The sequence below is a fragment of the Harpia harpyja genome, chromosome 3 (assembly GCF_026419915.1).
Source record: "Harpia harpyja isolate bHarHar1 chromosome 3, bHarHar1 primary haplotype, whole genome shotgun sequence".
NCBI classification, from domain to species: domain Eukaryota; kingdom Metazoa; phylum Chordata; class Aves; order Accipitriformes; family Accipitridae; genus Harpia; species Harpia harpyja.
Genome location: NC_068942.1, coordinates 56,728,098 through 56,755,070, shown reverse-complemented (window position 1 = coordinate 56,755,070; position 26,973 = coordinate 56,728,098). Strand labels below are relative to the sequence as shown.

The 26,973-nt window shown below is 45.3% G+C and overlaps 1 protein-coding gene across 9 annotated transcripts; it reads left to right on the top strand.

The window, feature by feature from the left end:
- The first annotated feature begins 91 nt into the window (after window positions 1-91).
- AREL1 (apoptosis resistant E3 ubiquitin protein ligase 1) lies at window positions 92-26,973 on the top strand. 9 transcript variants are annotated; one of them, XR_008234514.1, is made up of 21 exons: window positions 92-205; window positions 4,300-4,560; window positions 5,727-5,786; window positions 6,446-6,672; window positions 8,339-8,576; window positions 9,570-9,739; window positions 9,818-9,998; window positions 10,724-10,971; window positions 12,675-12,752; window positions 13,258-13,399; window positions 14,396-14,517; window positions 16,275-16,350; window positions 16,726-16,835; window positions 17,355-17,534; window positions 17,683-17,808; window positions 18,009-18,138; window positions 18,225-18,283; window positions 18,475-18,564; window positions 19,558-19,798; window positions 19,921-20,962; window positions 26,643-26,973. XR_008234514.1 is itself a non-coding variant. In XM_052782722.1 (21 exons), exons 4-21 carry the CDS (start codon window positions 5,771-5,773, stop codon window positions 19,983-19,985), a joined length of 2,499 nt encoding a protein of 832 aa, XP_052638682.1. In that variant the 5' UTR covers window positions 92-205; window positions 4,300-4,560; window positions 5,269-5,370; window positions 5,727-5,770; the 3' UTR covers window positions 19,986-23,104. The 9 variants fall into 9 exon arrangements, 7 of the variants coding, with proteins under 7 accessions (XP_052638682.1, XP_052638679.1, XP_052638684.1 ...); XR_008234513.1 differs by having other exon boundaries at window positions 26,640-26,973; XM_052782722.1 differs by lacking the exon at window positions 26,643-26,973 and adding an exon at window positions 5,269-5,370 and having other exon boundaries at window positions 19,921-23,104.

The window sequence follows — 26,973 nt, the reverse complement described above, 5'->3', positions numbered from 1 at the left end:
CGCCCGGCTCACCATCCCGCCACTACTGCTACTACTGCTGCTGCCGCTGCTACTTCCGGTGCCGCCACAACGCGTCACCGCGTCCCGCCTCGCCGAGAAGGCCCGGGAGTGGCGTCACTTCCGGCCGCCGGCACGGGGCAGCGGGAGCCGGCGCCGGTCGCGCGCAGGAGCGGGCCCGACGTCGCGGCCGCTGCCGGAGCTCTCGGTAACGGCGGTCCCCGCCCCCTCCCGCGCCTCGGGGGAAGGGGACGGGACGGGAGGGGAGGGCGGGCTCCGGCGGGGGGAGCGGGGCTCCCGGGGCGAGGGAGCTGCAAGTCGGTCGCCCCGCCGTGCTCGGGCGTCCCGCCGGGGTGGTGGCCCGGCCCGGCCCGGCCCGGCCGCGGGTGGCGGCGGGAGGGGCGCGGGCGGCCCCACTGCCGGCCCGGGGCGCCCGTGCTGGGGGCCGCCCCGCCGCTGCCCCTGGCAGGCCCGGAGCTACCGCGGCGGAGGTCCCCGCTCTGCCGGCGGCGGGGGCGGGCGGGAGCGGGGCTCCCGGTGAGCGGGAGGAGCTGGCTCTGCCTGCCCCGCGCCGGCCTCCGGCTTTCTCTTCAGGTTTAGCCGTGCCCTTTGCACGGCGCTGTCGGTGGCACGTGGGGTAGGTTGGGGGGGGCTGGCGCCTGTAGAAAGGCCGCGGGGTTTGCTGGCCCCGCCGAGCCACAGCTGGTGCGGGCTGGAGGGGGAACCGCAGCGCACCGATCGCCCTCCTTCCCCCCGCTTTTCTCTTTTGCGGAGCTGGGAGGGCACGGAGATCTTCAGGCCGCTTCCTTAAGCTCGCTGGGCTGGCACGTTTTGAAGACTTAATGTCATGCTGGCTGTGCTGCACTCTAGCTCGTGAACTTCTTCATGAAAAGCAGTAGGTTGTCAGGAATCCGTATATCTTGCCAACAGCTGTGACCTGAAATCCTGGCAAATGAGCATAATTGCAGCTGTGCTTTCTGCAGCCGTAATGGTGTAGTCTGACCTGAAGTATCTCTCTTGCACACATAAGGAAACGTTCTCCATGTTCTCAGGCTAGTCCCAGGCACTTGGTTTGTAGTGCCCTGTGCAGGGAATGGTGAGAGAGAGGCCTCCTTGTTGTTATCTTTCTCGTGTAAGCTTTTGGGATTAGTGAGAACTGGCAGCTGTTGGTATCTTCCAAATGCAACCGGTTTTATCTGGTGTGCTGGTCAGAAAAAGCAGATACGCAGCCAGTGAGGTACTATGCAGGAGTTTTTTCCTGAAGCGCTGGCCTCAGTAGAACCGTGACTGAGGCTCTGATAATGAGGAAGAAAATTAGGCTGAAAGGAGAACTTGGTTTGTTAGGGAAACTGTGGCTAAGCTTTCCACCTGGGTGATCGTACCAGATGAGAATGGCCTGGAAGTTGCCATCTGGCTGGCTTGCTGTGTTTGAGGAAGGCAGGAGGAGCTGACAGCCCTGGTGGTGGTTCAGTTGTGAATGAAAAGTCTTTAGACTTAGGCAGTTGGCAAAAGTCTCCCATGTTATTTTTTTTTTTCCTTGTTGTCACTATTTTATTTGGCTTGTGTGTAAACGCATATGACAAATTCCAGCCCTGATGAGAGAATGACTGTTTTGTATGGACACTGGCCATTGATGTGGCTTTTGTCCTTGACAGCTGATACTGGAGCCTACTCAGTGCCTTTTGTGCTGACTCTTCAGTCTTCTGTGGGTGTATTTTAAAGTTAGGTTCCCATGGGCATTCCTGTTTGTTGGTTTGTGCATGCTCTACTTACTGTGCGAAAATACTGTGCCTTTTTACTCCGAAGAGAATTGTCTTGTGCGTGGCATGAGACACACGTGCCATTGGTGGTGGACATTTGTGCACGTGGATTGAGAGGATGTTTTGCACAGAGATGAAGGGTTCTCTCTTCTTGGTTGGATGAGGTAGTATCAACCCGCAGAAAGGTTTTAAATCCGTCTTCTTAGTTTTGGAACTTGTCAGGGGAGACAAGAAAGGAAGTTAAATTTATCAGCGCACCGAAAAAACCAGGAGGCACAACAGATTTCCTAGGACCTCAGTAAATCAGTTCTGTATAGCATGCCCCCAACTGACGTCGTAGCAGTAGCCACGCGAATGTGCCATTACTGTGTTACAATTCCTTTTGTATGTGCAGCTACACTTGTGCTTCCTTCTGGAGCTTTGTACTGTGTTCTTCTGGCTTCATAGCAGCAGTAATACAAACAAAATGTTTTCCCATTACTGACCTTCCTTTCCTTGCTGACTTGAGAGAAGCAATAGCACTAATATGGTTTATTTTATGATTCCATACTGTCTATCCTGATTCTGCCAGTACTTCTCCTGGAGTCAAACCAAGGTGAAGCTTTCCAAATCCCCATTTTCCCTGCAGATGGCAGGAGACCGTTGCTTGCTTTGTCCTTGGATCACTAAGACCTGTCAGACAATTCAGCATTTTTTTTCCAGCCTAGCTACGATGGCACCTTATATTGCTGATTTTCAGAATTCATTTCCCAGATTGTTAGCTGGCAGTTCTTAGCACAGATACTATTTTAATTTAGATCTACGTTCTGGTAAGTGAGTGGCAACATATCTTGGATACCAGCTACTCACAACTTGGTTCTTTACCCCAATGTATCCCAGCTGCAAGAGCATCCTTAAAGCTGATGGCAGTGTGTATGCTAGAGGGAAGTTGATTGTACGACAGCCACTTCATCTCTGGTGGCCACCTGACTTGGTGTCTTGTTTACCACTTCATGTAGAGATAATAAAATGAGAAGTTGCTGTGCTGATTGAGGGAGATAATTAATTCCCTGTGTCCAGTGAGCTCTGAAATTCTGCAACCCAGATCAAGATACTCAGGCTTCAGTTGACTTAAAAATCTTGTAGTTGAAGTGATGGGTCTTTCTCTTTTTATGTTTTTGAGAGAGAGTCTGTGTGACTTGTGATATGCTTTACAGAAGGGAAAGAGTTATGGACTGAGACAGAAATGGCTTGGGTAGATGAACCCACAGGGCCAGTTTTGTGTTGTTTTTTCAGTGACATGAAGAGAGTGGTTCTGTAAGATGCTGGAGGGAGATCTCATAGATTCCCAAATATTGATAAGTTTCTGTGAAATTCCTCAGCTGTGTGGGGAGGAACCACACACCTTCCACAGCCAGGCCAAGCTGGAGCAGAGTTTCAGCCAGCCATTTGTAGCACATCTTGGATATGTACTGTGAAAGAACTCAAATACCAATGAAATTGCTAAGTCTGTGATTCTTAATACACAGAGATATGAGTTTAGAAACCTTCATCTAGGAAGAGAATGAGAACTTATGCCTTGGGGACTGCAACACTGCTCAAGCAGAGGAAAGAAGAAAATAGCTGAGTGGGTGGGATTTTCCTTGAGATGTGGGGGAGGAAAAGACAGTGAGAGTCTGGCTGCTTCTGCAGTGCAATCAAAGAGCTCTGCACAGACTTACCTGTCGGTTTTCATATGCATTAGAAAGCTTAGTGGACGTATGCAAAGGCAGCCAGATCTGTATGATTATTGGGATGGAGGGAAATAAGAGACATCTGAAGAGGAAGGTAGATGAGGCAGGAGTAAGGAGGAAGTGGCAGCTGAGGCAGTGATATGGCAGGCAGGAGGAGCGCATCACTTACATCCCCAGAAGAGCTGACTCTCTTTACAGAGAGTTGCTGTGGTGAGTGTGGGTTTGTTCATTTCATTCTCACTCCTTTATATAATCTGTGCTCTGAATGAGTAGATACCGACTGTGTAGGTTCTGTGGCTTTTCTTCTGGCATATGTCCTGTTTTTTGTGGGCTGCATCAATCCTTGCTGTTAGATTTTTTTTTTTTAATTTTTTTTTTTAATCTCAATCTTGACAGTAGACTGTAATTTAGTGGATAGTGCTGCTGAAACTGAAATGCCTTGTGAGGATACTAGTTTCCTGAATACCTAAAACAAGAGCAACAAAAGAAATTATCTAGTTTGCTCTGGGATCCAAGAACTTTCAAAGATTTATTTATTTAATTATTTTTAGGCTTGACTATAAATAGCCATCTAGATTTGGGCAAAATCAGTCTGAGAATAGTACGTGGCATTTTGTGGGTTGTGAAGGCTTGAAGTGGTACCTGCTCCTTAGCACTCCTCATAAATAGCACGCAGGTTCTTAGCTGTGCCATCCTTTATAGCTCATCTCCTATGCATTCGACGTCTAGTGATATTCTTGCGTCTTACACCTCTCACGTGTTTCTACTTGCTAGATTTGCCCACAACAGTGGAGACATCTAACCTTTCTCTCGTTTTTTTTCTTTTCCAGGGAGGCTAGCAAACAGCAGGCTATAGGGAGCAACATTGCAGGACAACCCTTTTCCACAAAGAGGAGGAAATTGCTGTGCTCAGGTCCTCACCTTTCAGCAGTGATTCTGTGATGCAAGTTCCAGGAGTTTCTCTTTCTGTGATAATCTTCTCTATGGCCTCTTCTTGCTGACATTAGCCCCAGTGTTGGGCACAAAGAGGAAGGATGCTGAAGAATGGGTACCCCCCTTTTGGCTTTTAGAACATGGGCACTTGTGTAAAGGTATGTGATTGCTCTTTGGTTGGAGGGATGGAGTATCTGTGGAGGCCAGCAAACGGTATTTGCTAGGCTGGAAAGTCATGGCTATTGTTGGGAGGAAATACCTCATTTAAGCTTTCTGCATGCTGCTGTCCATTGCTGCTGCTGTTGAGATGACTGATAAATAACTCCCCTTTTGTGTTTGTTTAAAAAAAAATAAATAGAAAAAGCGGCTTGAATGCACAATGTAGCTTCTCACTAACTGAATGGTGACGTGGTGAGCTATATTGTATGCATTAGTGTATGCCAAATTGTTTGTCTACTTGTCACATTCCTTGCTGCTGCTCTTCCATCTGTCAGCTATGTCTTATCAACCAAACAGCATGTTGTTCTAGGTGTGGTCTTTTTACTACATGTTTGTTTAGCAGTCCCCTCAGTGAGAACTTGATTCTAGATTGGTGTCTCTAAAAATTGCTGTAATCTTAATAGCGTACAAAACTAAGGTTTTAGCTTGTATGTTGATCAGTGAGAGTTTCAGCGGAGAGGCTCTGCTTTGCAGAAGTGAGCAGAAAAATACAGATGGACTGTTTTCCAGTTGCATTCGTACTTTCTGTAGTAGAGTTACAGGGCAAAAAATGGATTCAGCTCTGCCCTAGAAGGATTTTGTTTGTTCTGAACAAATGGGGATGGTCTTGTCTGCAACCCTTTTATTCCATAGCTTTTTCTTCTGAGGTTGCTGGTTGAGGGTCATCTTCTGTCCATTTTGGTGGTGGCTCTGTGATGTGCTTTCATGGCAGACTAGAAGTTAACTTTGTGGCTTGCAGAAGCAAGCAGGTGTGAGAGTTTGGATGAGTGGCTTTTGGCTGGTGCTGTCGAACTTAGTGATCCTGCAAAAAGTAGCTCCTTCTTGCAGCAGCCAGAGCCTGCTCTCACTGGTTTCTGAGGATAATATGTTGTCCTTATAGATCCCTGAATCTGAACGGGAATCTGTGATGGAGGGAGAACTGTTCCTTGTAGCATGCTGTGCTGTTTGCATAAATCACAGTCTTACGGAATAATGCTTTAGGGATGTCCTTGGAGAGGAAGATAGATGATCGATAGGTATTTGTCTGAGGAATCATAGATTAAATTTAGGCCAGTGTGTGTGAGGAAGAGTCACTGGACTGGACTTGGCCTATTTTGTGTTCTAGATGCAGCTGTGATCCTCGGCTGTGTGTCTCACCGAAGGGACCTGATGTTTTACATTATTGGTAAGTGAAGGAAAGGCTGCCACTGTCTTTGTTGACCTCTCCATAGGCTTTAGAAGGGTTTCTTGAAAGCCTCTGCTTTCACGTTAGTTCAGAGTCTACCTAACAAACATGAAGTTACTGTCACCCCACACTGTGCCCTCCACCTGGCAGACTTGCCTCTCCACTATTCTTCTTGTTCCTAAAGTCCTTCCATTGACCTCATTCCTAAGCCACTCCCTTACTTTTTCTTTCAGGAACTAGTGCAGGGTTGTTGCCTCCATGATGCTTCTTAATCCAGCCTTAACGTGATGTGCAGGGGTTGTGTGGTTATATGACTGTTTTCCTTAAAGAAATCTCTGTAGTTCTAATTTGCAGCTCAAAGAGAATTCCATGCTTCTGTTGGGATGTCTGCTAGCCATACCTGAGACTCTGTACCACCTTTACATATTTCCTCTGTTTGCAGTCATTTGCAGAGTTTTAAGGGGCTTGTTATTCTCTAACCTTACTTGTAGCATAACACAAACCATAAATGTTCACACAATAGTTTCTGCCTTAAACTCCTAATTTGCAGTTGAGTAGAATGTCATTAATAAAAGGCATCTTGGGCTCACGCAGAGGAGATTTTGGTGCCTGACTCAGCCATGCTGCTGCAACCACCCTCTCTTCTCTCCTTGCTGCAGGTGGGATCACAGTATCTGTGGTAGCTTTCTTCTTCACCATTAAGTTCCTCTTTGAGCTTGCCGCACGTATAGTCAGCTTCCTTCAGCATGAGGACCGGGAACGCCGAGGGGAACGAACTATTTATGACTACGTGCGAGGCAACTACCTGGATCCCCGGTCCTGCAAAATCTCCTGGGATTGGAAGGACCCCTATGAGGTGGGCCATAGCATGGCCTTCCGAGTGCATGTAAGGGAATATTTCTGTTTCCATGCAGCTTTGGGGGCAGGAACAGAGGTCTGAGTTAGGGATGGGCTCTTAAAATATTTTTTATTGGGGCCAAGGTGGATGTAACTTAGGAGTAGGAAAACTATCTGTTTATGTCTTCTGCTACCCATAATTGTGTTGCAGAACTCTGTAAGTGCATAGCTGAGGTTGGTGCTCCTTAAAATCTTATCTCCATCTCTTTAGAATCCTCTGAAGAACCGGAGGAGACCAGGCTTGTCCTATCTACTGCTTCCTTTACTGGGAAGTGAGTGGGCCGAGCCTTGCCTTCAACAGACTTGGTGCTATCTTTTGGTTGTGCAGCTGAAGTTGGGAGCATGGGAATGGGTGTTTTACCAACTCAAGAATTGTAAAGCTTCGTGGCCGCTCCCCATTCCTCCAAAATTGAGTGTTATTCTGTCTGACCTGGAAAAGCCTGCCAAGGATTCTTTTTTCTCTCCAATACCAAAAGGCCAAGTCTAGGGGAATGGGACAAGTATACAAATAAGATAGGTGAGGGGCCTGAACACTGAGAGTTTGAAACTAAGGGAGGAAGTTTGAACAGATTTTGCTGGGCTCGTGCCCACCTTTCTGCCCCACCTTCCCTACCCAGAAAGGCATTGAAATAAGAAGAAAGGTTCAGCTAGGTTGCCATACCCATACCTCTTGGTAAGGCGAGGAAAACCCTTCCGCTTGAAGGTGAATAAGGTGTTCTAACTCCAGGGCAGGCAGTGAAAAAGAGCTGAGGGGAAAGTTCTGTTCCTGCTGTTTAAATTTATTCCCTTCACCTTACTGACTCTCACTCATGGCAGCTCCAGCTATGTGCCCTTCTACTTCATGCTTGTCTCCCATTTGCTTAGCCCTTTATTCATCAACAGTAGCTGTTGCATGCACTGTTTTCTCTCACTGTCAGTCAAGATACGTACCACTTCAGGCCCCACGACCTGCCTTATTTAGAAACGGAATAATAGTAACCTCTTGCTGATTGCATGCTGGTTGCAGATGGCAGGCAGGGTCTGGCCACAAGCTGCAGCTCTTGAAGAGCCATGCACGTAGGGTTCCAAGGTGTAATTCTTTCCTTGTAAGGAAGTACTGGTTGAGGTATGTTACCCTCTGAAATTGTCCAGCAGATCACTTCTGTGATTGAGCTGCCTGTGATTTTATCTAACACGTCGTTTTCATGCTGATGCTTCTTATCAGCACAGACTGGGTCAGCTCCATAGGTCAGCATCTTCTCCAAACTGTTTTCTGTAATAGATTGGTGAGAGCTTTTCCAAAGCTTAGCGGTACAAATGGACAAGATCTGCTTGTTTCTCTGAAAGGATGTGGCTTTGCTTTTTTCCTTTTGGTAGTGGGTTCTCTTGGTTTCTGCTCTGATATTGCACTAACAGTGCAGAGAAGAAATGCCTAGTGGCATGTTCTTTTCAGGGCACTCATTTGAACCCCAGCACAAAAGAGAATGAGGCTGTTCAATGCCCACTTGTGCCCTGTTTGCTTTGGAGAACACAGCCTGTGTGACAGAGCTGGCTCTTAATTTTTTTTCCTTTGCTGAGCTGGGGTTCTTGCCCTTGTTTCCTCAAGGCGACTTGCTTTCTCTTCCTCTGTGCACTGCATATTTTTGCTGACCTGGACTTCTCCATTTCCCATGCAGTTATTCTATAAAAATGGGCAACCCTTCCCTGCTCACCGGCCTGTGGGGCTGCGAGTTCACATCTGCCATGTGGAGCTAGCAATTGATATTCCTGTAACCCAGGAAGTTCTTCAGGAGCCTAATTCCAATGTGGTGAAAGTGGCCTTCACTGTGCGCAGGGCTGGGAGATACGAGATCACTGTAAAACTCGGTGGCTTGAATGTGGCTTACAGCCCGTACTACAAGGTGTTCCAGCCAGGTAAGATCTAACTGGCCCTCTAATGATTCAAAGTGGATTTGGAGGTATTGGAGGCAGTTAGGTAAATGTGTTTCCAGCTAAAATAGGTAGGTGACAGGGAAAGGGTTACCCTTCACCATTTTCCTCTTGCCGTGTGTAGATCCCAGCAATACACCCATGACTAAAACATACTTGTGACTACCAGTACGTGGCAAAATAGAAACTGCCTTATAGAATAAGTCATTAGTGCTGCTTAAACTCCCTAACCACTTATGTCATGTTCTCCGTTTTGTAGTAACTTCTTCGTGATCCATCCAGTAGTCAGAGAATGCCTTTTGTAAAAGTACTGAGTTATTTGCATCTGAATTGGAAATGCTGTCATGATTTGACTCTTCCTCTTTTGAATACCCTACTCTATTCCTTTAAGCTCCTGGAGCAGTTGATACCTTTGATTATATTCTGCTTTAAAAACTTTTTTATCCATTTTAAATTGGTTTCCTTCTACTTTTGTTATTTGACCCCAATCGGCATCTTTTATATTTCATGTACATGTTCATTGAAAGTACCTCTATTCCATTGCATTGTGAATAGATACAAAGCTTGCTAATGTACCTCGTCAGAAAGGGGAAGCTCAGGTTTAATTTGGATACCCTTCAGGCTAAAGTTTGTTTGGTAAGCTGAATTTGCAGGTTTCCTTGGATGTCAGCTGACTTGTATTTTGTATGTGCAGTGGGAGCAAGTTCTTGAGCTGAAGGTTAGAATGGTGGAAAAAACATTCTTTAGAAGGCTAGTAACTGGGTTTGCTATATCAGTATTAAGTTTCTGACCCAAGGCAAACCCTGTGCACCACATCGTGTATTTCAGTGCTCAGATACTTTATTTTTTGAATGTAGGGGCGTAGAATGTGTTTAGATTTGATTCATTTTCAAGGGTATTGTGCCCCAGTTGCTTTTCCTTTGCTCTTGGTAGCTTCACCTTGGAATTTGTTTGACTCTAAACTGTTATTGTCTTCAGGGATGGTGGTTCCCTCCAAAACCAAAATTGTCTGCCATTTCTCCACTCTGGTGCTGACGTGTGGACAGCAGCACACTCTGCAGATAGTTCCCAGAGATGAGTATGACAATCCCACCAGCAATTCTGTGTCCCTGATAGATGAGCACAATTACAGCCTCTCCATCCATGAGGTGAGTGCAACCTCATCACTTGCTGCTTGACTTCAGGTGAGCTAGAGAGCCCCCTTTATTCATTTGTTTTCTGTTTAGCTGGGTCCTCAAGAAGAAGAGAGCTCTGACGTTGTGTTTGAGAAGTCTGTGGTGTCCAACCGGCAGACTTGCGAAGTGTTCTTCCGACTCACCTTGCACTGTAGGGGGTGTTTCCATGCCTGCATCTCCTACCAGAACCAGCCCATAAGCAATGGTGATTTTGACATCATTGTTCTAAGTGGTGAGTCGAGACCTACTCAGTATTCATTCTCCAGGTGTCCTCTTACAAGATGCTTTGCACACTTGTGTGGCAGAGCTAAATGTGGCTTCTCTGCAGGCTAGCCATGCTTAATTGCTCAAGGAACACCTATTCATTTAAAAATGCTAAGGTAAATGAATTTGCTCCTGACAAGGGAGATCTCTGAAGGCTGATACTCTGTTTCATCAGCTGATAAAAGCACATGTGTTTTTCCCCTATCTCAGGAGGTTTACCTCTGAAATTAGACAATTTTTATTGCTTGCTAGTACTTAGCATCTGGGCCATACTGGAAGTGAGCCAGTCATGTATTGTATGTTATGCTATATAGATGAATGACAGTGCATGTGACCTATGTGCTTTTTTACAATTTTATAATTCCTGGTTTCTTCAGGAGTAAGCCAGTCTGCAATATGGCTGTCAAGTGGCTATGCCTTCAAGCTGGTGCTCCGAGAGGGAGGTTCTGTATGCCTTTTTCCTTTTTTGTTCAACCGGTCACTGAAGCCAGGACAGACAAACTGCTGTCTTGAAATCTTTTTATCCCACTCCTGGGTTCTCTTCATCAGTTTCACTTGACCAGATTTTCCTTTGGATGTGTAGCCTTTTCTTTAAAATCATAGCAACTAATTTGCTGGTGGTCTGTGGATTCTTTACTTTTTGATTCTGGTCTCCGTTAAGATTTACACAACTCTCTTATCTGTTTCACTCAGAGAATGAAAAGAACATTGTGGAACGCAATGTGTCCACCTCGGGTGTCAGTATTTACTTTGAAGCCTACCTTTATGATGCTCCTAGTTATACCAACACTCAGTGGCAACTTCCACCAACGCACCTGAGCTCCTCCCAGCGCCGTCCTTCTACTGCAACTGAGGATGAAGATGAAGATTCTCCCTCTGACAGCCAAACACCTGAGAAAGTGAAGAAACCTAAAAAAGTGTACTGCTATGTGTCACCTAAGGTAGATATCACAAAGTTACCACTCTTGAGTGCACGTTTAAAGTACACTGCAACTGAAGAGCTTCCTTGTGCCCTATATCTTCGCTCCACATTTAGGTGCCTCAGATTTGGTTAAAAAACGTTTGCCTAAGGCGAGGCAGTAAAATGTCCCAGTAGACTGAGAATAACGTTAAAATGCTCCTTGAAGTTTTAGGATGCCATGAGTCTTTCTAGGTCTGACCCAAAGCCTACTGGGAATTTTCTCACTGATTGTTCAATAGATATTCTGTTTGCCTTGCCTTAGCTCTGTTCAAGTCAGACCTGCAATTCCCTTTCTCAGTTTCTGATACCTGTAGATTGGAACATAGAGGAAGAGACTTCTCAGATTTTATATCTTTGTCCTGTTTCATGAACGTTTCAGGGCAAAGAAAAGGAAAAAAAATGGGCAGAGGACAAAAGGTAAAGGTATAAACAGAAGAAAAAGGATTCTCTTATAGTAAGAATATGTTAACACAAACTATTACCCCTTATTATTGCCTACAAGCATCAGGGAAACTAGAAAGAAAATTCTGCTAAATCTACTAATAAACTTAAATTCACTTTGCTAATCTAGCGATCTGAATGCATTCTGAAAAATGCGGTGGTAGACATCAAAGTGAAAGACTAAGCAAGGAATTGCTTTCCTGACAGAGAAAGAGGGCTGTGAAACAGTTACAGGATGGAGAGTGTTGCTAGAGAGTTCTAAATCTCTGCTGCATGCAGCTCTAAGAACTACTTTGGGAGTGAGTGCTGGGTCCTTGTGAGCTCAGCATCCTTTCATCCTTGGGGTATCATTCTGGACTTTTGTACTCTTTTCTATTGCGTTACCTGGTAAAGGAGATCAACAGAAGTGGGTACTGTTGCAGGTTCCCTTTAGGTGCTAAAGTTGTTAATGCAATTCTGATGCCTGTGTAATTGTATCCCTGGATAAGTCTATATATAATCTAGAGCATCTGTCCTGCACAGCAGATAACTTACTATGCTGTTATTTCTTTAAGGGGTTGCTGTTCTTATTTGCTTTGTTACTGGAGAAATGCTGCTTGTCATTTTTTCCAGTCATTGCAGCTAGAACAGGCTTGTGCAGGAAATGGTTGTGTTTTCTCTAAAGATGCTAAAATTTCATCTTAGCTTGTGCTCCAGAAGATGACAGTTCCACAGTTAGTGATTTGTTCTGGCAGAAATACACTGAGAAGAAATTTCTGCAAACCTCCTGAACTTAGCAATTGCAAGTGCTTTTTAAAAGTTGTTTGAAATGTTTGTGAAAATTAGGGAGTAGTAGCAATAGTTCTGTTAGTGTGACTTTTTCCAAAACCTTTTTGTTAATGCATTACAGACTTGTCCTGAATTCAGCCTGTCAAGTGTACTTAACATTACCTTCCAGTTAGACTGGTGATGTTCTACTGAACACAATGGCTTATTGCTGTAAAACATGTCATGCTGGGATCCCACATGCATCGTAAATGCATGCAGTAAAATCTTACTGACAAGTTGCTTACAGTTCTGTACAGCTTTAAGGGTTTTTATGTATTGTGCCAGAAGAAGATTTCACCAAATGTTGCAGAAACCTGTCCCTGGGGTTGAAGGGAGGCCTGGCCTTATGGATTTGTCCTGTGCCTCATGTGTTTCAGGGACAGCCCTTAACAGATGTGTGACCTTTAACATTTTCTTTTCCTTGTGGTTGCTCAGCAATTCTCAGTGAAAGAATTTTACCTGAAGATTATTCCATGGCGCCTTTTCACCTTTAGAGTATGTCCTGGCACAAAGGTGAGTCTCTTTCCATGCAGCTGTCACTGCACCTCCACATTGTTAGCTTGTGGTCCTTGTGAATCACAGTTTGATTTTTCCTTTTGGAGAGGAGGGCTTCCACCCACAACAACATTTTGTTGCATAAATTTCAACTGTGGAATTCCCTCTCATTGCCTGAATTCTGCTAATATTTATGAATAGGAGCCAGTTGTATCACTCCTTCCTGCCCTTTGTCCCAATGCTAGGCAAAAATCTTGATTCCTTTTGCATTTCCCATGTTTATTTTCCTCATAACCTTGCTAAAATGCTGTGGTGGTGTCCACTGAAGCCCCTAGGCTAGGTTGTGAAGGTTGAAGCAGCCTCCTAACTGGAGTCTGGATGCTTGAAATAGTGCTCCTGTTAACTGCATCTACATAAGTGAGCAGAGAAAGTTTTAGAGCACAGGTGGTGTTGCTCCGTCTACTGAACATACTGTGCCTTCTGCATGATGGGTTTACCCGTTCTTGCATCTTTTTGCTGCTAGTTTTCATACCTTGGTCCTGACCCTGTGCACAAATTACTGACACTGGTGGTGGATGATGGGATCCAACCCCCTGTGGAGCTCAGCTGCAAGGAGAGGAACATCTTGGCAGCCACTTTCATTCGCTCTCTACATAAAAACATAGGTAAAGGGGTGGTGAGGTGGGTACAGTAGTCAGGAAGTTAGCACTTGAGTCTGCTGGTTTCCCCAGGGAATGAGGATTGCCAGCACTGAATGACCTCTGATGAGGACTCTGATTCCCAGAGTCTCATGTTCTGTTCCTGTTGGTGCTTCCAGTGAATGTATTTCATCATGCCAGCTGTTCCTTTTCAGTTTGGCTTTTCTGTCAGGCTCTTTGAAAGCACACCTGTGAGTATCTGGATGTCAGCAAGACTAACTGCAAACTGCCTTTAGAGTTCTGTCTCCAAACCTTGCTGTAAAAAACTCATCCTTGGGCTGTAAAGCTGACCTGTTGTCATGGTTTAACCCCAGCCAGCAACTAAGCACCACGCAGCTGCTCACTCGCTCCCTGCCCCGCAGTGGGATGGGGGAGAGAATCGGAAAGAAAAATATAAAATTCGTGGGTTGAGATAAGAACAGTTTAATAGAACAGAAAGGAAGAAACTAATAATGATAGTAATAACAATAATAAAATGACAGTAATAATTAAAGGATTGGAATATACAAAACAAGTGATGCACAATGCAATTGCTTACCGCTTGCTGACCAATGCCATTAGTTCCCGAGCAGTGATCTCCCCAGGCCAACTCCCCCCAGTTTATATACTGGGCATGATGTCACATGGTATGGAATACCCCGTTGGCCAGTTTGGGTCAGCTGCCCTGGCTGTGTCCCCTCCCAACTTCTTGTGCCCCTCCAGCCTTCTTGCTGGCTGGGCATGAGAAGCCAAAAAATCCTTGACTTGGTATAAACACCACTTAGCAACTATGAAAAACATCAGTGTGTTATCAACATTATTTTCATACTGAATCCAAAACATAACACTATACCAGGTACTAGAAAGAAAGTTAACTCTTTCCCAGCCAAAAACAGGACACCTGTGCAGTTAGTCTTAGGAATGCCTTCTAGATGTTTGAGGTGTTGACAGCTCAGGCCTGACCCAAATTGTCACTATTCTCAGGGGGCTCAGAGACCTTCCAGGACAAAGTGAACTTCTTTCAGCGAGAGCTACGTCAGGTGCATATGAAAAGACCTCATTCGAAGGTCACACTGAAGGTCAGCCGTCACTGTCTGCTGGAGTCGGTGAGTGTATAGGTCACTTCACTTAAGCCCAATGCTTCCTCCATTCTTTTTTTTTCTGCTCAGTGCCTAAAGAAATCCAAACTGCCATGTGCTGGGGCAACCACATTAAAATAGTTAGTCCTTCTGTTTCAAGGCAGATGCCAGTAGACAGCTTGAGATGGAAAAAAGAAAAAAAATAATCTCAAGGTAGCTCCTCTGTGTTCAGGTTTGGTATTGTGTGGGATGCTGTGTTCCTTCTCTACAGCCAGTAAGATCAGATCAGTTTCTTAAGTAATGAGGAAACTTCAGCTCTGATAAATTTTTAAGGAACTCGTCACAGAGTAAATCAAGCCCTGAGAGATGTCTAGGATAAATGCATGCATAGCCTGGAAAAGCAGGAAATCTGCTGGTGCTATTCTGTCCCCACTTTACATTGGAACCTGAGGCCCAGAGCGAGAGTGTCTGCTTGGATCAGGTTTGGGAGCAGAACCTAGAGCTCCTGAGTCTTTATCTACTGTTTTTCTGGTACAGAGCCATTCAGTGAGGTAAGCTGTCAAGTCAGGTGTTACTGAGGTGCATGCATGAAACTCTTGCATCAACAGGCTTCTAGTAGTGGTTCAGTGTGATGATAAAATATTCTTTAGAGTCCTTGAGTTAAGTCTTCACCGATACTGACTTGACCTGATGTGCTTCTAAAATTGAATTTAAAAAAGCGTCATTCATATAATACAGTTCTTAACTGACATTCTAAATACTGTGTCCACAGCGCAGGCAGTTATCCTGACTTATTGTTTCCACATGTGTCTCACAACAGTAATGTTATAGGGATGGAAAAGAACATTTCTGGGGAAAGCAGGAGTGGCTGGGATTTCCCTTGACTTACACTCAGTAAATCTGTGTTTTAGAATATTTTCTGCATGTACGAGCTTGCAGTGTTTATGAGATTATGTTTCGGTTAATAGCTTGCTACAAAATGACTTCACTTCTAAACAGCATTTCCATGACTATTTTTCCCGCAATTTTGGAAATTCCTGCACTGTCATGAGCACTGGTGTTACAGCCTGGTAAGACGAAATAAATTAAGGGCCATAATAATAATAAATGTAAGCTTTAGTGTCCAAGGTTGACAAGCACAATGAATGTGATCAAGGTGTTTAACCCAGAGGTATGACTAGCATGATGCTCTAACCTATTTGAAAATAAGCTAAGCCAAAGCTACCTGTATGACTGAGGACTGCTGTGTAGCTTTTTAAATTTTCTTTAATTGGAATCCAGAATCGGGACACAGCAAGTTCTAGACACTGGAAATATTTTGCTACTTTTTTGCATCGTGACTTGCTTTAAGTATGCATTCAGTGAACCCTTCAAGCTATTTTTTAATGCTCTCTGAAATGTTCCTTTTTTAATTCTAATTCGTGGGCTGAGAGTGCTTTACAGAAATTGCTCCTTCCCACAGGCATTTTAATACTTTAAACAATACTGTACTGCAGCCTTGAGAGGGATACATCTGTGCTGTGCTAAGACTTCATACTGGTTTTAAGACAAGCTGTATGTGGATAATGTGTCTTATAATAGAAAATGAGGAATGGGCTTCTGTGGCTTTGGACAAATAAGAATTAGACCTTAGGAGTTCCTAATTCTCACTTTTATACTTTAGAGTACTAGACTGTTTCTTGGTTTTTGTGTTGCTTAAATTGCCTATCCACATGTGCAGGATTGCATATTGGCTATGGGGTGCCAAGCAGTAATGGCTGCTGCTATTTTTTTTTTTTTTGCAGTCTTTTAAAGCAACACGAAATTTTTCTGTTTCTGACTGGAGCAAAAACTTTGAAGTGATTTTTCAGGATGAAGAAGGTGAGTTATCTTGTGAATATGTTTAAGGAGGAAGTGAAAGGAATGATGGTGGAGTAGTTTTAGTCTGAAATTCTGGTTTCTTGTAATATGTCTATCCTTTGTGGCTTTCCAGTACTATCACTTACTCACAGATGTTAGCAACTTACCCTGCTGGTGCTATTCTATCCCTACTTTACATAGGGACCTGAGGCCCAAATAAAAAATATCAGGACTAGGTTTGGGAGCAGAACCTAGAGTTGTAGAGTCCCTGTCTACTGCTTTTTTGCTATAGAGCTGTTCACTGTGATGAGCTGTCATGTCAGGTAATAGTGAGCAGCATTCATGAAACTCTTGAATTGATGACCCATGGATGACCAGGCTTGTTTTATCTTGTAGCTCTGGACTGGGGAGGTCCACGCAGAGAGTGGTTTGAACTCATCTGTAAGGCGTTATTTGATACCACCAATCAACTCTTTACCCGCTTTAGTGATAACAACCAGGCCTTGGTGAGTCTGCAGTTCCTATGCTGAATGCACAGAAATGTGTGCATTGACATGCTGATGGTTAAGTAATGCTGCTGCTATTAAGTGGTGTGCAACCTTACCCATTCTTTAGCTTGCCTGCACAGTCACTTCCAGTGCCTTTCTCAAAGCTTTGCTTAATGATCTTAACCCATTGAAGTGTCAAAGAACTGGCTGGATGAACAGCAGAGGGTGGCCAGTCAGTAGGGAAGGCTGGATTTCTGGGCAAGAGGAGGTGGCATCAGAGAGTCTAGAGGTTTTGTTGGATCTGAATGTTTCAGAATCCATTTCTGCTCTCGTACAGCTTCTGGCCTGTGCATGTGAAACATTTTGTATTCTTCCTAGGCAGGCTCAGGCATTTTACTTCTATTGCTTGGCTTTGAGAATATTACACTAAAGCTTCTGGGGCAGCCTGAGAGATGCAGTGACTTGAACTAGTCCCATACTTGCTTTTTATTAGTCTTGTCTGGTACTTGGATATTTCATTTTGCTTCCTCTTCACAGGTGCATCCAAATCCGGGGCGTCCCACATATTTACGACTCAAAGTATACGAATTTGCAGGCCGCCTAGTAGGAAAGTGTCTTTATGAATCATCTCTGGGAGGTGCTTACAAACAACTGGTTCGAGCTCGCTTCACCAGATCATTCCTGGCTCAGATCATAGGACTTCGTATGCATTACAAGGTAAAGCTTCCCAGCCTTGTCTGAAGGCTGTATTGGTGTGGGGAGAGGTTGAGCATTGGTGTAGTAGAAGCAGATCCAGAGTCCTGGCTAACAATGTGTGTTTTTCTTTCTTCCCTCCATGTCCCTGCCTTCTTTTTCTTTCACACAGTATTTTGAAACGGATGACCCAGAATTCTATAAATCCAAAGTTTGTTTCATACTGAACAATGATGTGAGTGAGATGGATCTGGTCTTTGCTGAAGAGAAGTATAGCAAAACAGGACAGCTGGAGAAGGTGAGGGAGGCAGTTCCTGAGGGTGGGACAGTTTAACCCCTTCTGCCTATAGCAGGGGCAGCTGAGAACTCTGCTTTGTGCCCCAGAAAATTGAGCTTACTCTGGGCAGTAGCTCCTTGCTTGGGTTTATTCTGGTTGGGAGTTCAGGTTTGGGGAATGCTGCTGGTCACACTCAAGGTCAAGTGTTCTCCTGTTTTCAGGTGGTGGAACTGGTGACAGGAGGGGCTCAAGTACAAGTGACCAATGAAAACAAAATCTTGTATCTAAATCTGCTTGCGCAATACAGGCTGGCCAATCAGGTTAGAGAGGAAGTGGATCACTTCCTGAAAGGTAACAGGCTGTCTGCTCCCTGCTCCTTTCTGCCTTTATGTCCCAGAGGATAGCTCTTGCTGCTCTTCTCTCCTCTTCTCTTCCAGGTCTTAATGAGTTAGTTCCTGAGAACCTCCTGGCTATTTTTGATGAGAATGAGCTTGAGGTAATTGCTGCCTCCATAAGCATCTCTACCCTTACTTCCCCTCCTCTCTGACAAATGGAAGTGCTTTCTGCATCTGGAATAAAGCCAAAATGTTTCTTCTCTAAGCATTTTAAATGTTTGTAATCTGCACAGTAACTGTTGCCTTGTTTCCTGGGCTTCTGACTTTCTGACTGCAGTCTCTTGCCTTTCAGTTGCTTATGTGCGGTACCGGAGATATCAGTGTCTGTGACTTCAAGGCACATGCTGTAGTGGTAGGAGGATCTTGGCACTTCCGTGAGAAGGTAAGTGAAAGGGTTTCTCCTTCCTCCTTGCTGAAACCAGTTATCCCAACTAGAGCAGAAGACAACTTAAAACTGGGAACAGATTTCTTGGTTGGAAATTAGCTTCCAGAAGGACAAACTGGAAGATTTGGGGGTCGGGAGTAGGACTGCACGCACTATGAAATAATGTTTCACCCTAGAGAAATCCTTCAGCCTGGCTGACTAGAGATGATACTTAATTAGTTACCAGCAGGTAAAAATCAGCAGCAGTGGTCTTTTTAAGAAAATCCAACAACACTAATTAAGAACAGTTCAGCAGGGAATTGGGAGGAATTGGTGGGAATTATTGCTACTGAAGATGTTCATGGTGATACACTTATCTCTAAGGGATGCTTGAAGATCATGATTGCAGCCAACATGGAGTGTTTGGAATTCAGTGCTGTTGTAAAGACTACTGATGTAGTAGCCTAAATTTATACCCTGTAATTGTTCCCATCCCTCCCTGCCTTTCCCAGTGGGAGGGGTATGGGAATGGTAGCAGCTTCAGTTAGAAAAGTAATGGAAGCTGCCAAAACACCCAAGATGAAAAGAGATTGGGAGTATGAGCTTCTAGCTGTAAACACTGGGACGGTTCCACCTTCCTGCAAAATTACCGGAGGATGTGAAAAAGTAAAAGATGAGCATAGTGCAAGAAGCAAATGAGCTTCTGCATTGTAAACCTACCTCATTGCCTATGCAGGTATTTCTAAAATTAAAATCTCTGTGGGGAGAGCATAAGCTTTCTCCTTTAAGGGAAAGGACTGGTGGGAGGTAGTAGCGTGGGACATCTCTTAACTGATAAGAAGAAACTATGTAATACTTGCCTCTATGTGTCACCCTGGTAAAACAAAAAAATTCTGACTATTAGTAGAGCACTTGCTTGCAAGGGCAATTGACTGATCTTCTTGCAACTTGCTTATATGCCTACTTGATTTGCTTGGCTGAACTGGCTTTACCTTTCCTATTTCCTAACAGGTCATGAGGTGGTTTTGGACTGTGGTCTCTAGTTTCACGCAGGAAGAGCTGGCCAGGCTCTTGCAGTTCACAACTGGTTCCTCCCAGCTGCCCCCAGGAGGGTTTGCTGCACTCTGTCCATCTTTCCAGATCATTGCAGCTCCAACTCACAGTACTTTGCCGACAGCCCACACTTGGCAAGTATCCTGGGGTGGTAGGACTTTCTGCATTGTGCTTTTGGGAATGACACCAGCTAGTTGTGGTGAGCAAGCAGTGTATAACATGTAAAGTGTGTGATGCTCGTGTCAGCCCATCTAAAAGCAGCTGATGGGGATGGTCGCCTGTCAGATCTAGTCTGAATGGAATTTTTCTTTTGTTTTACAGTTTTAACCAGCTGTGCCTCCCTACTTATGACTCCTATGAAGAAGTGCACAAGATGCTGCAGCTAGCTATCAGCGAGGGTTGTGAGGGCTTTGGCATGCTGTGATTTTCCCTTTCCAGGAGACAGCTTAGCCTCCTGGCTCTTCATGGCAAGACCCAGGTTCAGTCCTCTGCTTGTTCTCCTTCCCTTCACATGGGCAATGGACACAGAGCAAAGACTCCATGTAAAGGACCTTGTCATCCAGAAGATGTCACGTGGCCTTTCCGTATCCCAAATATGTCATCAAGAGTTCATCTTTTCCCTTTCCCTCATTCTCCCTTTTGGTTCAATGTGAAACAGCAAAAGGACTGTGGTGCATTCATCAAGGAGATACTGCACTTGATTTCCCTGCACCCACATCCTTCTGTGAGAAGATGAAGTTCATAAGCAAAAGTTAGTGATGTGCAGAAGATCTGATGAGCTGCCTTTATTGTAGCTCTCTGGGAGGAAGGGGGAAGACCAGCATGGAGCTCTGCTGGAAAGCTGGCTCATGGGAAGCCTTAGTAACTTTCCATGTCTTGGCTCAACTCCCACAGTAATGCTACCCTGATAGCTCATCTAACTATGACTCATGAAGAGTATAGGGTTATCCATCCTTTCAGCACCTGACCCAGAAGGGTTTCTGATTCTCCTCCTCCATCTTGCTCTGGATGCTGCTGTTGCCTGTGCCACAGAGAAAAATAGGCAGTATCCACTGGAGGGAGTAACCCAAAGGGGAGAACAATCTCATCGGAGCACAAGTGCTGGCCCTGACAGTGATCCTGTACTACCTCCGCCAGGGTCCAGCAGCAGAAGCGTCCTTCTCCAGCAGTGGCTGGTAATGAGCCTCTACAAATGAACTGGAAGAGGAGTTTCTCCTCCATTGAATGTTTCTGACAGTTGATGTTGCACAGGAAGCTGTCCCATGCCCTTGCCTTCTTTTCCCTTCCTCAGGAGAGAGAGTATGGGCATGAGTGTGATCCCTCAATGCTGAGCACCAATGCCTATCCCACATTCACGTTCAGGGTATGTATATTATGTAGTAACAGTGACAGGTCAGTAAGCAGCTACAGTGTGCACTGGGCTTGCATTTGTTGTTGGGGTGATGGTACTGGGCAGAGCGTGGTACCTCCACACTGGCATCCCACAGGGTCTTGGCTTCTACCTCTATCATGCAGCAGCCTGAGGCTTCTTTTTCTCTACTGCATTTCAGGCAGAGTTTCCAGAGGGGTGCTGGTGCCTGGAGAGCAGCTGGCTTTCTGTCCTCCCAATCTTCCTACCTTCTTTCTTCAGCTCTGCTTTCCTCCTTTTCCATTCAGTGCTACTGGCTTTCCAGCACAAAATGTGAACAAGAACTTCACTCAAGTGATCACTCAACAGCCTGCACTCACCGTTGTCTGGCTTGTGGGGAGAGGAGTGGGCAGACCAGCATGAGAAGTAAGCTTATGATTGTGGTGTGTTGTTGCTGGCAGTCCATTCAGCCCTTCCCAGGGAAATAAAGGGAAGGGAAATCTGGGAATCTTCACAAGTTCTCAGTGAAGCAAAATTCAAGATCTTTAAGTTCTCAACAGTCCCTTAAACAGTTCAGGTCAGGAGTCAAAGGCATGCAGGAGTCAAAGTGTGAGAAACCTGCATTGCTACTACTTGCAGTGTAAGCTTTCACTGGATTATGGAATTGCTGGGTTTCTTCCAGAATGGAGTCTCAGACTGGCAACCCTGAGCTAATTTTAGAACACCGTATTAGGTAAAAAGTCGCATCATCCTCTTCAGTCCCTTTCTGCTGTCCTCAAGCTGATTGGGGCAGATTTCTGCACAGTATGGATATTTTAAGATAACTGTGTGTGCTTTTCCAGTATACCTTAGTTGAATTGGCTGGGAATTTGGGGGAAACATTCTACATCTAGAAAATGTTTTTAAGGCAGCATCTTAACCATTCTTGGACTGAGTGTGTTACTTCTGTACAGAAAAAAATAAGCCATTTTGGTGCCAAAAAGCAGCCAGCTGAACTTTGAGACTACTCAGGGGGATTTCTTTGCCTTGTGAATTCACTCTCTCACTGGCACCAAGGTGCTGGGAGGCTGCCAGCTTGAGAGTTGCCACTGTTGTGCTCTGACAGATCACTTTAGTAGTGGCTGTTCTCCCTTTTTTAGTGCAGGCTCCATTCTGCAAGGTCCTGACCTCCTTTGGGTGGAGAGTATGGTACCATTTTATTTACACTGCAGGTGGCTTCCATGGTCAGTAGAGTTACAGCTCCTGTGTTCTCCATGCCACCACTTCACTGCTGTCTCCAGGGACCAAGAGGAGGTGGGTGACTGTGCTCGGCTTAACTCCTGTTTGTTGGGAGGCGTAGCTTATTGCTGTTCCCACGTTGCAGCCTTGTCTTGCAGTCTCACCTGGTGAGGATGTTTCCAGCCTTGTAGCTATGGGCCAGCTCTGCCAGTGACATCTTCCTCAGGAATCTTCTCCCTTCTCTTGAGCTGGACTTTTTTATTCTGAGGACAAAGTAGCTGGACATTGGGCAGTCTTCCTCTGCTGGAAGGAGCTCCTAAGTTCTTTTTACTGCATTGCAGCCCACACCCCACACTTCCCAGCAGCTGTGCAGATGCCAAGGACTTTCTTCTTAACATACGTGCAGTCAGAACTGTGATGGGTGCTCTTAGTCAACTAAACCCATCCCCATTGTTTCCACAGGCCCCTAGCTGGTCCCATGTTCCTGAGATGCATCACAATGTTTCTAAACTTGTCTCTAGCTTTATACTCTCCCAGTACAGTCACTTTTTATGCTGCCCTTAACACTGGCAATGGGGATGTGCTTTGGTCACCTATACTGTATGTTACTTCTGGCAGAGGCTCGTTACTTTTCTTTTTACCGTTTATTTATTCCCACTTAATAGAGGCCCTTCTGTAGAAATCTGTAGGATCCTGGTATCATCTCAGACAGGTTCTGTGTTTCCTGAAGCTGCTTTGAGGTGCATAGGGCCTGGCTTCAGCCTGCACCTGCAGGACATGTTGCATGTTTTTAGAAACCAGGAGCTGTGGATGATACAGGTCAAATCCTAGTTCCCTCTGGTGAATTTCTGGCAGAGTTCAGCCAAAATTTGGAAGCCTGTGGTTGTAGTAGCTGATTTTGTAAATAGTTTGTATAATAAATAAAATATTTTAAAAATGCTGCCTTCTCAGCTCAGTGTTCTTTTGGGGCTGTACAGAGGGAGTCAAACTGGTTAGTGCTGTCCATGGGTGAGGGGCCTCTCCAGGTCCTTGGGTGTCTCGCTGAGGTTTGCTGCAGAGGGGAGAGGACAGTTCTCCACCTGCAGCCTTTCAGGATGCCTGACTGAACCTCTCTGGGAAGAGGCAGGACTCGGCTGGGGCTCACAGGCTACTGTGAGGCCTCTCTGCAGCAGGCTGGAAAATAGGCTGAAGCAGCTAGTAATGCCCGAAAGTATTTTAAAGACTCTTTTATGTAAATTAATAATGCAGTTGGTGCAATTACTTTTTCATCTCACTGTGTATTACCTGACTCTTTGAGCTGCAGGTATTTGTACTGCTTGTGCTTCACTGTACTTTCAAGAGGGTTAGATGAAGCCAGGAGAAGAGGGGGCATTGGAGACCTTTGCACCTTTCAAAGTTGTACAAAATACTTTCAGATTGCAGGGTGGAAACAATGTACCTGCAAGTGTCTGCTAACGAACAACGGCATTATTAGTAAGTGGACAGCTTGTTGCCTTCAGGGGCAATACCCAATTTCTGTGATTCTCTGAGCTTGAGCTGTTCCCAGCTCTGACAAATAGCATTCAATTTATCACTGGTTTTCATGGACTTTTTTTTTTTTTTTTTTTGTAGCTTAAGGATTAAAATCATAACTTTAAAACTTGAGAAGATTCTGCAATATGATTCTGTACCCATTAGCATTGCTGCCTGTATAACAATGAAAACAGTTTCCTGGGCTGTACAAAGATTTGGCCCATCTTCAGCCAGCATAGCATTGGCTAGCTGCGTGTATTCCACCATATAACTAGGCAGATGTTCTCATATATTATGAAACCAGCCTCTAGCCTTGATTCTGGCTTTCAAGCCATGAGTGCTGGCTAAAGAAGAGAGTGAGCAGTGCAGGTGAGTCTCAGGGATTGCCTCTGTAGCATTGTGCTGGGTCATGGTATTATTTAGATGCTACTTGTGGGAACAAAGTTGTCTTATGCTGGACTCAGAGAAGATAGAGGTTAGATAAAGCAGTGGTGAGCGTTATGAAGAATCCAGAAACAAGTTCCACTGTCCCCTGGAAATCGCAGAGATTGTGAGTCTAGAGCTGTTGGAGTTGGGGTCAGGTGGGGTGACTTTGCAAACCTGGCATGAGCAAAATGAAACACAGCAAACCATGTGGACATGTCTTTACATGCCATGACCTGTATTACTCATGGGAAGGGGGCCAAGTTGAGGCTGGAGTTTTCAGAAACTCTTATCTGTTTGGGTGTGAAGGAGAGTGCTCAGCATGCTGGATTACTTTAGGACAAAGTAGGATCTAAAGTTTCTGCCTGTCTTTGCAGGATGCGTGGTATCATCTGGCTGCCCACATTGTCTGTCCTGATCACCAGTTTCTTGTGGTGTCTTAATAGAGAGGGAGTGGTGACTGACCTGTTGCTGACTCCACAACATCCATTTATCCTAGCACCTGGCATGGACTTGGGGCTGGGAGAGAAATCACGCCTATGCACTTCATGCTGGAATCCTACACGCCCCAGCTTGTGTCTCCAGCAATAGCAAGGAGTTGGCTGATGTCTTAGGATCCTTGATTATATACATGGCCACTTGACCTGAGGTGTGTCAGGATGTGCTGCTTGGGAAACTGGACTTTTGTGCATTCAGTTCCTCTGCTCAGCTTTCTGTTTGCCTCAGTTGTAGAGGTACGGAGAAGGATACTTCAGATACCTGAATGAGAAAATGGGGAAATGATGCTTGATTTGGATAAGATCCCTTCTTGCTTTCAAAGTGTTATGGCTGAGTTGGTCAGTTGAACCAGGCTGTAACTCCTGGTTCCGTAACTCCTAGTTCCTGTAGTGAATTACTATGTTATGTATGGTTTTGGCTACCATCTTGTGTCTGACTGACCTGGTATATGACAGCAAAAAGAGTTTGAACATGTGATTATAGGAACTATAGAAGGAAAACACTTATGGGAAACAGCAAAGTCCACCAGAACCTCAGCCTGTCTCAGCATCAGCGGTATGGTGCAGAATCTGAGATTTTAGAATCTTCCTTTTAAACTCTTTCCTTGGTTTTTTGGGTTTTTTTTGTTTTTTGTTTTTTTCATTGAATGCGTGAGAAACCCTAATCTTTGCTCTCCAGAGCATGAAACTTGATTGTAGGAGGGAGGTGTTACTGCATGAATGTGTTCATTTTTAGATATAATTTGCTATAACTTCTTTTGCAGTAAAACAAAACAGCTGTAGCTGAAGTTCACCCAAAATTCCCGATCAGTCTTTTCCAGCTACCATTCTGCAGGGATGGTGTGCTACAAAGTATGCTGAGGCGTGGGCAATTGCACAGGAGGTTGGAAGTGGGGAGTGAGGCCGAGGGCCAAGCCTCTCAGCCGTGGTATAAAGCTGCAACGAATACAGACAAAGGAAGCAGAGCTCTTGCACCACATGAGGAATGGAGAAACTGGAATTGGCCTAAGGCTGCTCCAGAGTTTTCTCTGAGGCATGTGAAGGCCAGAGTGAGTTTGGGTGGTTTTTGGGGGAGTGACTCTGCAGTGGCCAAAACCAAATTCTTCTCTCCCTCTTGAGGCAATTCTCTGATAAGCTGCGAGAAGTGTGTTGGCCCATACCCGCCCCTTAATTTAGGGATTGAGGCTAACATAATTCTGAAAGCCTGTAAAGTCATGCAATTTTCTGAGTAATCTTAGCAATCTCATCTCTTACCAGAAGGCACAGCTGCTTGGGCCTCTCTTGTGCTTCAGTAGCTGAAGTGTGAGGTTGCCTCGAGATGAGATAGTGCTGCTTACAGCAGTGGGTGAAGAAACACAGGGAAATACAATTCTCTGCAGTCCTCTTGGAGGATGATGAAACCAGCTCCAGGGGTTTCAGATTTGTTTGGAGAAGTAGTTTGCTGTGTAGAGGCTAGGTCAGATTTGCAGAGGCCTTTATTGCTGGTGTGGAACAGACAGACTCCTACTCAGGGAAAACTGGCAGCCACTTCTTGTCTGTGACTAGAGCAGTCAGCAGCAGTATGGAGCCTTCCTTCTCCTAGGCCCTTTTATATCGGGAACAACATGCAATACACTGGTAGCAACTGTAGTCATTGTTGAAACTAAAAATTATAGTACAAAAATGTCGCCTTGGTGTCTTCTAGTCAGACATTGAACGGTTATCTTTGTGCTGCATGTCCTCACCTATTGAGAGCATCTCACTGACTACTACCTCTTATGCTGACCGGTGTTGTCTTGTTTTCCTTCTGCTTGCTCTCATCCTGGTCATCTTCTGTCCTTTCTATATCTCATTCCCCATCCTCAACAGCAGACAGCCTCTCTGTGTCTGGATGGCGTATAGCTCCTTGCACAAGGGGGTCCTGTTTCAAGATGGGGGCTCCTAGTGCTAAACAGTATTGCTATTAAAAATCGAGGGCCTAGTTGTAGATAGCCCTAAGGCTGTCAAATTGGAGGGACTGGGCAGATGCTGGCTGTTCTGGTAATGAATCTTTTTCTTCTTAGAAGACTTTCATGACATCTGTCCTGGTGCTGAGGTCTGCCAAGCTCCTTGACTCAGCTCGATGCTCTGAAGCCGTGCTGCCCCTCCGAGCAGAGCCGTGCTGCCCCTCCGAGCACTGCCCCGGGCTCAGGGATGCTCCAGGTGCCTCGGTGCAGGGACAGGTAGCACTGTTGGCAGCCCTATTCTGCCAACAGAAGGTGACTGCGGCTGGTTGGCCACCAGAGGGGGACCGATAGTCAACTTGAGCTGGTCAGGTTTAAGAGTGGCCAACTTCAGCTCTCTTGAAACCCTGCAGTTTGGGTTACTGTTGTATGGGGTTTGGGGGGGTTTTTTGTT